The 12,224-nt window shown below is 33.8% G+C and overlaps 2 protein-coding genes across 2 annotated transcripts; one reads left to right on the forward strand and one right to left on the reverse strand.

The window, feature by feature from the left end:
- The first annotated feature begins 3,750 nt into the window (after positions 1-3,750).
- On the forward strand, positions 3,751-6,159 carry LOC122607844 (uncharacterized acetyltransferase At3g50280-like). The gene is made up of 3 exons (XM_043780905.1): positions 3,751-4,408; positions 5,045-5,407; positions 5,651-6,159. The coding sequence occupies exons 1-3, from the start codon at positions 3,823-3,825 to the stop codon at positions 6,076-6,078; spliced, it is 1,377 nt and encodes a 458-aa protein (XP_043636840.1). The 5' UTR covers positions 3,751-3,822; the 3' UTR covers positions 6,079-6,159.
- A 346-nt stretch (positions 6,160-6,505) lies between these two features.
- Positions 6,506-11,345, reverse strand: LOC122607236 (probable E3 ubiquitin-protein ligase RHG1A). Its single transcript, XM_043780172.1, has 6 exons — positions 11,237-11,345; positions 8,583-9,944; positions 8,340-8,390; positions 7,464-7,562; positions 7,245-7,382; positions 6,506-6,873 (listed from the first exon to the last, which is right to left on the reverse strand). The coding sequence occupies exons 2-6, from the start codon at positions 9,933-9,935 to the stop codon at positions 6,739-6,741; spliced, it is 1,776 nt and encodes a 591-aa protein (XP_043636107.1). The 5' UTR covers positions 9,936-9,944; positions 11,237-11,345; the 3' UTR covers positions 6,506-6,738.
- Between the last annotated feature and the right edge of the window lie 879 nt (positions 11,346-12,224).

A 12,224-nucleotide genomic window follows, 5' to 3' on the forward strand; every position in this document is an offset into this window, starting at 1 on the left:
AGTTCATGAACGTATATATATATATATAAGTACAAAATAGTTTTCATGCTTTTCAGTCCCCGATAAAGAACATGAACAAAATGTACGAAAAGGGGATAAGTAAACCCACAGTGATCTGGTACAGCACAGTTATTGAGCACAAAGAACAAGCACAGAGATAGATGGGTTATATCTATCGGAATCCAAACACACCTTGACAGAAGCCTAAGTACACGTTGTTGATCATATAATATGTACACATATTAGTCTTGATGATCAATTAATCACAAAAATGTTCTTGATGATCCGATGATTTGGTCTTTAATGGACTTAGAACGTTTTGACACAAAATGGACTTTAAGTACTCGAACTGAACTCGTTTTGTACATCTTTGACACACACGACATAATTATGTAGTCCGTAGTTTGATCATAACTTTCCTTGTGAACTTTAGCTATAACAAGTCATTAATTGAACTCAGTTAGGGTTTGTACAAAATCAGATCGTTCATTAAACAATTGAAGAAACATGTGAAAGTGGAATTATAGTTCGAGGTCGTCTAGGGTTTTGTACAAAATTAGGTCATCTCCATATGTAATTTAGAAAAGATCGTTTTAAGTTTCTCAAGTTCAAGTCGTTTTGATTCAAGCCCAAGTTCCAATCGATTCAATGTTTTATCTTAAGGGTCGTGTTGGCACCGCTTCACATTTGAGTTTCTTCAGGATCCAAACTGCTTCCCAAATTACCAAGTAAGAACAGAAGAGATCGTCCTAGGTTTAGGTTCATTTAGATCGTTCTGGGTTTAGGTTCATTTAGATCGTTTCACTGCTTCATCTTTAGATCGTCTTAGCTGCTTCATCATTTAGATCGTCTTAGCTTTAGGTTAATTTAGATCGTTTCATTAGACAGCCTTTTCAGATCGTTCTACAAGCTGGCAAAGAGATCGTTCCAACTAGCAAAAGAGATCGTTCCAACTTTTAAAAGAGAAAAGATCGTTTTATAGTTATAAGCAGGAAGAGATCGTTTTAATTTCAGTTCAAAAGAGATCGTTCTAGTAAAAAGCAAAAGGGATCGTTTTGGCATGGACTGACTTTAGATCATTCTAGGGTGAATCCCAATTGGATCGTTTCACCATTCTGATCGTTCTAGCATTCAACTTAACACCATAATCATGACTAAAGTCGATTCAACATGAGATTGAGCGAAACCGATCATATGATCAGTTACCCAGAATGTGAATCAACATCAAGCCAACACAAACACGAAACAACATCGAGTAACAACAGTATAGGAGCTCAAGAACATGTTGCAGCAACTCTATAACATCCCACGAGCCAAACAGCCAAGAAATTACATCCATAGAGGTCTAGGTCGATCTTGGAACGAGTTAGGACGTAATATTAGTACATATTAACATATTAACACTATTTTCTTATCACATTTTCAGATTTCAGGATCAAATTAACACATGAACACTTTGAACTTCAAGAACAAGTTATGTTCATATTTGAAAATGGGTTTTGCAAATTAAATCGTGTTATGACTCAAATTTGTTCATCAAAATGATGTTAAACACATTTGGACACAAACCCATTGCTTATAAACATGATTTTCAAACAAAATCGGACCAAATCATCAAGAACAAGAATATAAAAAGTACACTTTTGTTTTGACCAAATTCTCAAAAGATGTTGTTATTACCTGTGATTTGTTGCTAGAAACGTGTTTTGATCGTCACAAGGAACCCAAAAGTACAAATGATTTCACAAAAACAACTCAAGATCAAAAGGGTGATTTTTAGTGTGTGAAAAGGTAGTGGAAGTGTTCCTGACTATGTGTTTTTAGAGAGAGAGAGGTGTTTGGAGGTGATGAATGAATAGTGAATTTTCTCACACTACAATATTCTATGTATACATTTTCCAAATGAATGCACTAGGTATTTCCAAGGGACTATTTGTGAACATTTTGCACTAGAACAATTATGGACATGAACATTTATGAACCGAACCTTCATATTTTATCGAATTAATTCATAATCCGTCACATAAATCAAGATTTAAGATCTAATTGACCTTCAAATAAGCACATATTTTAAGTCTAAAGTACGTCAAGAACTTAAATAGATTGGACTGTCTAGCCGTTCAGATGACGAAAGTACGATCTAAGAGCTTAATTAGAATATTCGTAAGGCGGTTGTTACAGAGGCGTAAAGATATTTTCGATTTAAACTTCCTAATGAAACTTTGTCAAGAAAAAAAAAACAATTATATAGTTAAATGATGAGAAAATGTCACAAATGGTCCTTGTAGTTTGTCACATTCGCATTTTGCCCCTGGTGTTTTTTTTCCATTGCAACTGGCCCCTGACTTTTTCATTTTCGTTAGCAGAAGCCACTGATACTAACTTCTGTTAAATTTCGCCGTTTAACCAACCACAAGGACTAAATGTGATAAAACAATAAATACATTAAGTGAATCTAATATACACACATGTAAATCTATATCTATGTCTCTGTAACTTATTTATATGTAAAAATATAGAAACAATCCATTAATTATCATACATTTTCATATCTCCAGCTCTTCATAATCTCTTCCCAAAAATAATTCATACACATACTGACATACAATATATGTATATAGATATATGTTTAGATCTATTATTATTCCCCAAACAAAATTTTTTTAATTTTTCCAACAAAAATATCTTATCCATGAAACAATAATCATTCAAATACTAGATTTGTGATTTGTAACTCAACTTCCAAACTCTATATCTATAAAGAATTACGGAGAAAAACGAAAAGCATATCCATGGTGGTTTGGTGGCGGCGACGCAGTGACGGTCGAGTATCTTAGTGACAATATTGACATCGATTGCATGTGGCTATTAAAGCTTTAGAATATGAACAACAAATCAAAGATTGTGGCTATTAAAGATTCATGAGTGTGATTTTCTTGAAACTATATATTTTTTTGTCTATTGTAATTTAGATTTTTTTGGATCGAAACCAAGTAATGATTTTGTCATGCATAAACAATTAGAAAATGGGTTTTTCTAAATGAACAGGTGATCATGAAAACCATGAAAACTTTTGGTTTTGTGTTCAAGAATTTTGATAGATTGATGGATGGATTGATCTTTGCAAGTGTTTAATGTTTTGAAATTTAAGGGTAGTTTTAGTTTTAATATTGTAAACCAAAAACTGTAGACTAAAAACGTATGAGATTGACCCTGCGTATGATATATATATGTATTCATAATTATTTGTGTGTATATTTGTTTAAAGATATGGTAATTTAAAAGATATGGTGATTTAAATCTTCGTTGTTTGATTTTATTATTATCATTACTAGTGAAGGAAATTTGGAAAAACCATGTTTGGCTGGATTTTAGTGGTGGTGGAAGAAGGAGAAGGAAGGAGGAAGAAGAAGAATGATGTTTTATTTAAATGGACAATTATATCCTCACTAACGGTCATAAACTAACGAATGTTAGTGTTAGGGACTTCTGGCAACGAAAATGAAAAAGTCAGGGACCATTTACAACAAAAAAAAAACACAGAGAGCAAAATACGAATGTAACAAACCACATGGGCCATTTGTGACATTTTCTCTTAAATGATTTTAAAAGTATATATAATAAGATTATAGGTGCTTTCTATGTACTTTCATAAAGTGCTTTCATGTCCAAGTTTCTGAACTTTGACTATGTCATCCTATTTTAAATTAGTGTACAATTAAAGTAATTCATTTACCAACCCCCATTGATATAGTATAAAAGCCATCATCACCTTCTCTTTTCAAGTAGTCAAATTGATCTAATTAAGCAACCTTAGTTTCAATGAAGTCTCCAAGTGTTGAGATCATTTCAGATTGTTTCATAAAACCTGAAATAATAACAGAAGAAACCAACAAACCAACATATTTGTCACCATGGGATTATTGCATGTTGTCTGTAAATTACATTCAAAAAGGTCTCCTTTACCCCTTACCAAAAAACCAAGATCAATTCAACATGACCACCTACTTAGATGACCTCAAAAGCTCTCTTTCAACAACTCTAACCCATTTTCACCCACTCGCGGCCCGTCTAGCCACACGAAAACTCGAAAACTCGCCTTCATTCGTTGTTTTCATTAACCCGGAAAATAGCCCGGGAGCTAGATTTATTCATGGGAAAGTGAATTTGACTATAGATGATATTCTTGGACCAAATGATGTCCCATTGATTGTTCAGTCTTTTTTTGATCATCACAAAGCTATTGATCATGATGGTCATGAAATGTCGTTGCTTTCGGTTCAAGTCACCGAGCTCGTTGATGGGATTTTTATTGGGTGTTCAATTAATCATATGCTGGTTGATGGTTCTTCATTTTGGCATTTCTTCAACTCTTGGTCAGAAGTTTTCAATTCCAAAGGACAAAATGGTAATTTCATGATCTCTTAATTTATCTCTTGTGATGTAAATCATGTGATTGAGGGCGGTCAAAGAATCAAAATATTTGAATCTTTTTAAAAATTGAAATTTATTTTTGTTTTTGACATTTGAATAATTAGAGTCTCTTTATTTCACTTATCAAAAATCAAAAATGTCATTCGAAAATATATTATTTTTAGGTTGATTATTTTCATTTTTAAATATCTTTTCAATAGATAAATATTAAAGACTCTGTATTACTATTTAAATGTATCTGTTTTTAAAATTAAAAAAATCGTATCTGTTAATAAAAAAATCCAAAACTAAGTCAGTCAGGCATTCACGACACATCACTTAAAAGTTTTAAATTTGTATCATACCAAAATTTAATATATATAAAAAGTCGTTAACCCCGTGACTATTCGCTTAAAAAGACATGAGCACCGTTACTTAAACATTACAAATATGTAGTTCATAATTGATTTTTTCAGTTGTAACAAATATGAGTAGGTTTTAATTTAACTACTATGCAGAATTTAGGTTCCTACTAAAGTACTAAACATAAGGACATTTTGTATAACTATTACCCGATCAGCTTATTTTATATACAAACAAACTTTACTAATTTTTCTTTCGAATGTGCCAGGAAAATTTTCTAGTTTCGTTCCTATCTCGCGTCCTCCGATCATAGAAAGATGGGTTCCACCAGGATCCGACCCGATACTCTCCCTTCCATTTACTCATGAAGATGAGTACATCGACAGGCCAAATCCTCCGTTGCTAAGAGAACGAATATTCCATTTATCATCAGCGTCTCTTTCTAAACTTAAATCGAAAGTGAATCTAGAGTGCAATACAACGAAAATCTCTACATTGCAGTCGCTATCAGCGGTTGTGTGGAGAAGCATCACTCGAGCACGGGGTTTTCCAGCTGATCAGGAAGTTGGCTGCAGATTGGCGATTAACAATAGAGGCAGATTATCTCCACCCCTGCCTCAAAATTACCTCGGTAATGTTAAACTTAAACTAGTCTAATTAAAAATTTACTTCTTTTAAAAGCAAATCTACTCTGTTTCTAAACTGCTCCAAATAATCTTAAAATTACCCATTTCATAATTGAACCGTGAACTTCATCCCGAGAGGTATAAGCCAGAGTGGGCTAGCCCTACATTGACGCCACATTTTCTTTTAAAAACACAATATCCATATAACATAGAATTCACTCTGACTATAATTATTTACCATATTTCAGGTAATTCGATTCAAGCTTTGAGACACACAACAACCGCTGGAGAGTTGTTGGATCACAATGTCGGGTGGGTGGCAAGGATGTTGCATGAAGGGGTGGCTAACCATGGTGATAAGGCGATTAGAGAATACGTGGACTCGTGGGTTAAGCGTCCTTTTGTGTATAAGATGAATCAGTTTTTTGATCCTAAAAGCATACAAATGGGAAGTTCGCCGAGGTTTGATATGTATGGAAATGAATTCGGGTTGGGGAAAGGATTGGCGGTTTTGAGTGGGTATGCTAATAAGTTTGACGGGAAGGTGACGTTGTATGAAGGACGAGACGGAGGAGGAAGCATGGATTTGGAAGTCTGTTTGTTGCCAGAAAATATGGAAGCTTTTGAATCTGATCAAGAATTCATGAGTATTGTTAATGGTGAAATTGACATATGAAGAAAAAAGATAATCATATGTAAGAATGTAATAAAAAGTTTGGTTTTCATTGTTTAATCAAATTTGTGGTTACTTATCAAATGCTATATAGTTGTCTTTTAACTAGATCACTTTATAAATTATCGTCACAACGGCACAACTTGTCCAGATGATGGTTTGGTTTTACTCCGAAGTCTCTACTTTTTCACAGGCAAAGCCGAATGGCATTAACTTTCAAATTTTAGAAAACAATTCAACTCAACGAATTGTTGATTTCTTAAAAAATTATTCAAGCATACATTATTTTCTCATTATAGTAGAATATTATCAATCTTTAAATCATACAAAATCATGACCTATAAAACTAAGCATACATTCTACAAATATTCAAATAGTGTTTATTATAGATCAAGGCATCAAGCAGAAATTTAGTGCTATGTAGAAAAACTTAAGATGAAAACTTTGAACTTCTTGATGAGCAGCATAAATAAATGGAAAATTGATACAAGTTGGGTCTTTGGTTCATCATAAAAAAAGAATCTAAAATGATAACAACATACATAGACCTTTAAACTTTAATGGTAACAGGCAAAGATTATATTATTTGCCAATAATTTATCCAAAGACACCACCTTACTTGTGATCCAATAAATGATACAATCTTCATGCCCTTATTCCGGCTCATGTATTAGTAAATCCCGTCGATTTACAGATTGGGCAGGAATTCTTCTGCTGCAACCATTGTTTGACGCAGCCATGATGGAAGTCATGCCCGCACTCTAGTGTTCCAAGATCATCTCCATCCTTATATTCCTCCTAAAAACAATATAAAAATGTCAAGATTTTGACAATCCAAAGTATTATTCTAACAGATCAGTTTATAATGTTTACCTTATACAAAAAAAGATTCAACATTTGATATGAATATAACTAATATATATCAAATAAGCTTAGGATAATCCAAAATCAGTTTGAGACTTGTGATAGAATAGTTGATTGTTGTCAAACAATCGTACCTGCCTCTTTTTGTATTTCAATCTCATAAGTCATAACTACTTAACACAAGGATGTCCTTTCCTTTATGGTCATTTTATTTCTTAGCTTCTTAAATGGCATCCATTACATTACAGCTGATTATTCGATTTTTTTTGGGAAACTTGGTTTTGGAAGTTTGAACATTGGATTACCTGGCAAATGCAGCATGGTTCTGCTGCAAGACTTGCTTCAGGCAAAACATATTGTTTCTGTTTGAGATGCTTTAAAATGGTTTCTTCTGTTAATCCTGTGTTAACATTTCCAATGCGTTCTTCCAACGCTAGTAGCTCCTGAGGGATGCAAACAGATGTTATGATTAGTGACCTTCTTTTATTATAATGAAGGCTCAGAAAAAATTTAAATAATAATACCTCATATGACATATTGTCAATATCAAGCCGCATATCTCTATGCCTATCGTGAATATCCGCTATTCCGTAGAAGACTGACTGATCTAAGAGCATAAGATCCTGCCATAAGGTTCCAAGCAACAACAAAATTAGGACCACAAACAGTATATTCTTTCTTTTAAATTCTATCACAATAACTAGAAGTAGGAAGAAGGGTAAATCAAGTGACTGGCCAATATCAGGTTGAAACAGGTTATCTTCAGTACATTCCGAAACGGTCAGGTTATGTTAGGAGCAAACACTTTTTTGCCCATTTTGTTAAAAGAATAATCACTTCTTTGATTATGATTACAGAAACTATATTGTCACCACATTAAGTTAATTCCTTGAATAAGAGGTTAGACACATTTAAGAAGGGTAATGGAGGGAACCCTAGCCCCGGTACCACAATTGGATACCCATCGACTCACCCTGTATGAGCCATATGATGCCGGTACGATACCTCCATTCTAATCCCCACATGATCGGAAGGATCGAACCCGCGTATTTAAACTTCACAGGTGGGCCTGGGCTTCATTGGTAACGGGTACCTTGAATGAATTATTTTGTGTGTTAAGTGGGGATCGAACATGAGACTTTAAGGTCACCAAGTGTTCTCTTTACCACCAGGCCAACTCCTTGTTGGTAGAGGCTAAACACATTTAGAGAAAAAGAACATATGTATAGCTTTTAACACGTTGACCTGATCCTATTTTAGCTTGAACATTTTGTAATTAATCCATTGGTTGTAGGCAAAACATGACTCTATAGACACATCCCTTAGGTACTTTTCTTGATTTCCCACTAACTCATTTTCAAATTATTATGAAAATTCATACAAGGGTGTGAAAAACTAACCTCAAATCGCAAGGGCTCGCCCCTTCGCATAAGATCCAGCACACTACGAATCTGCAATATATATAAAAAAAAAAAGTTAGAGAAAAATTCCAGAAATGAAAAGAACTTCTGAAGTTGAGAAATAGTAAGAATGTTTCCAGGTTCATACGTTGCAAAACTAGATCGCATACCACATACAAGTATACAACAAATCACAATAATCAAGTAACAAATTATCAGAAAAAGAAGTGATCAGAGACCAACCTCTGAAACTAGCCGGCCTCTTCCTTCACTACCAGGCGTTGTTGACCGTGAGAGATGTGGAAATCGGAGAGCACCATCAAGGTGCCGACTAAGCAATAATGAAGACCTTGAGTGAGGTTGATGATGATGACCTTGAATGCCAGCAACAGGCGGGCTCCCACTATCCTGTGAAGAAGATAAACTCCTCAGAACTGTCGGAATTCTCGGGAGAAGATTACCGGTTTGCCCTCCACTTGTCTCTGAATCTGCGGCAGATAACAAAGACCTCCTAAGATACGCTGATAATCTTCTAGGATGATAATGTGAAGAAGGCCCAGAACTAGGTCCACTTCGAGAAGACGAAGCACCACCCTGTGCTGTGGTGTTAACTGCCCCATCACCAACACCATTTGGATTCCACTCCAGTTCGGTTTCAGCACCATCTTGTATATTATTTTGTGGTGCAAATAAGGGACGATTTGAAATTGAATCGAGACCATTCCTATCTCCTGATATAACAAGATTGGATGATCTGTTGGCTCTCGACGCAGTATGTCGAGTCCATCTTTGTGTCGACTGAAGATTTCTTCTCAAAGATGGAATTCTCAGAACGGGCTGCCCTTGATGACTTGATGGAACCTCCGACGTCGGGTTAAGTCTCAAAGAGGAATAGTGACCTGCAATATCAGTTTCCTGATTGTTATTATTAATGGGTAACGGGTTAGCTTCTTGGTGGGAAGAACTAATCCTCGGATTCACATTTCTATGAGGGTTTTCAGATTGGTTATCCGAAGAAACAGTGCTAACATTCAATCCAAGTCGCGGGATAGTTGGGTCGAATGGAGGGTTTTCACCAATTGTGTGCCAAGGGCTTGAACCACCCTCATGCCTTTGAAAAGTGTTTGAACTCCCAACACCAGAAGAAGATTGTCCAATACTTAATTCTACTGCCTTCCTTTTACGGGAAAACCTGCGGTCATCTAACTCAAACCGATGTGAAGATGGGCCAAACGGATCAGAAAACGTTGAACTTGAAGAACCATTATCACCCAAAGATAGCACACTCGATGGTTGTTCAATACTTGATTTCATTAGAGTAGGCCACCCACGTTCTGGTCTAGGTTCGGTATGAGTTGGGTTCATTTGGTCTGGACCAGAGCTTGAACTAGGTTCGCCTAAATCCCACAAATTTTCGTTCTCCCCTTCCTCTTCTGAAGAATCCAAGGATATATAATCTGACAACTGGTTTGAAGAAGCATTTTGCATATTATCCCAACAAATTTGTGGATCAACTACAGGACTCGATGTTGAACCGTGTTCAAACACTACAGAGTCTGATAAAGAACCAATTGCACCGCCCCTCTGCCCTTGCATTAGATCCGTCTAATTGAAGTGAAAACACATTCAAACCGAAATTAATGAGCTGTAAATAAAAATCATCAAACAAGAATGCACATGAAAAATAAATATCCTAGTGATTAACACATTTCCCTTTATTGATTATTCATTCATACATCACAATAACATCAAATGTACACAACATGGTCATAATTTTACGAATTATACATATAAGTTTGTGATCAATAAATTATAACCCATGTAGTTATTTCAAGAAAATGACACATAAGCAGCCTAGTGATTGCACATTGCCATTCATTACAAATACCTTACATGAATACATATTGGCCACATGATTAAACAAGTTCAACACATTGTGATCACAAAACAACCAAATCAAAAATAAATAAATGACTGAAGAAGCTTTAATATAATCATATAAATTAACACAATATGAGTTAGCATTCACAGAAATAGATGTACTTGAAGAATTACAATATACATAATGAAAATTATATAAAAATTGCAGCTTTTAGTAACAGTGTTGAACTCTAGTACTACCATTCATCCAAAAATAGTCCACATTTGTGGATTTAATCATCAAGAAAGTTTTTCTATACATCAAAAACCATCAAAAATATTATAATTAAATAAATAAATTATATATATACACAAAAAGATTCTTCATATGAATCATCTGAACATCTAGACATCATATTAACAAGAACCTTTAAGAAATCCCAAAATTTGAACACAAAGTACTCACCTTTAATCTGTAAAAAGACCAAAACATGAACAAGTTTGTAACTTTAATAAATTATCAAAAAAGAACAAAAATTTCACCATCTAATAGAAACAATAGATCTTATCCTAAGCTTCAATCATCATTTCAAGAACATCTATGGAGATTTTTTAAAGAATTAGCTGGTAAAGTACACAAAACAGTAACAAATTGTATACATATAAAGAGCATGAATCTATGTCTAACAAAAACATATAAACCCCATGAAAAAACACACAAAAACCAACAAATTTTGTGTGAAAGTTTGCATCTTTATCAAAAATTAATCATTTTTCTTGGGAAAAAAATCAACACCCAGCTGAGAAAATAAGAAAACAAGAAGTGGGTCATGATCAAAAATCATACCAGAGGAAAAAACAAGATAAATATTGTGAAAAATGGATCTAAAAATACAATATTTGTTGAAACTGTTTTGTATATGACCAAATCTTGAACATATAAGTACATATATATAAAAATATACAAATCTTTTCACACACACAATCAAGAAATGAATGAAGGATTTAGATTACTGATCCATGAAGAAAATTGATACCTTGAAAAGGGGGGTTTTGAAAGATTGAGAAAGAAAGGGGGAGAATCAAAGATGAAGAAATGGTTGTGTGTGTGTGATTTTGTGGGTGTAATGTATATTGACAGATAGCTGGATTAAAGAGAGGATGGTAGTAATATTTAATTCAAAGAGGAGTTAAAATTAGAGTCAAAAGTACAAAGAAATTTACCATGTGTGTGTGTGTGTGTTTTGTTTGATGTGTTTTAGTTCACGCCAAGTACTTACTAGTCTCTATATTCATTGTCACGCTATCCTACTAGTGATTTTACTATTTAATACGAGTATTTTGATATAGTTTTGCTTTTTTGGTTAAAAAGATCATTACAAACCATTTTTGAATTTCAAACTCAAACTGGTACTATCAAATAAAAAAAAAATTGGTTTTGCTTTTAAGATTTTACGTTCAAAGTAGCGTATCCTAAAACTTCATTGGTCAATTTTATAAAAGAACCATTTATGCAATCATTTTACATTTTATTATGATTGTTTTAGACTTTTAGTATATACAAAATGAAATTATTGTCCCGCGTAATACGTGAGCTAATCATATTAAGTTTTCATGATAAAATACTTAATAGTTATAGATAAGACATGTTGAGATATGATGATATTAATATTTAAAAACTTGTATGTATCGAAGTTGTTTAAGACATGTTGAAATATGATGATAGTACATGTTAAGTTCTAGTGTAAGTGATTAGATTTATTAATAACAAACAGTGTAAAAGGATGTTTAAGTATTTTGTTGTAAGCTAAGTCAACTTATGCTCACTTAAATTTGTTCAGCTTGGATCTTTAATCTGATGCGGTATTCACATATAGTAATGTAATAAGCTTAAGAAGTTATTCTCAAACTGCAAATTGCATTAATGTAGATTATAGCTTTTCATCTAAGTTGAAAATGAAGAACAAATATAGAATAAAAAGTTAAGTGTAGATGTTAGCTTGACCTTACAGTCAGCTATGATGA

This window comes from Erigeron canadensis, chromosome 7, assembly GCF_010389155.1.
Source record: "Erigeron canadensis isolate Cc75 chromosome 7, C_canadensis_v1, whole genome shotgun sequence".
NCBI lineage: Eukaryota > Viridiplantae > Streptophyta > Magnoliopsida > Asterales > Asteraceae > Erigeron > Erigeron canadensis.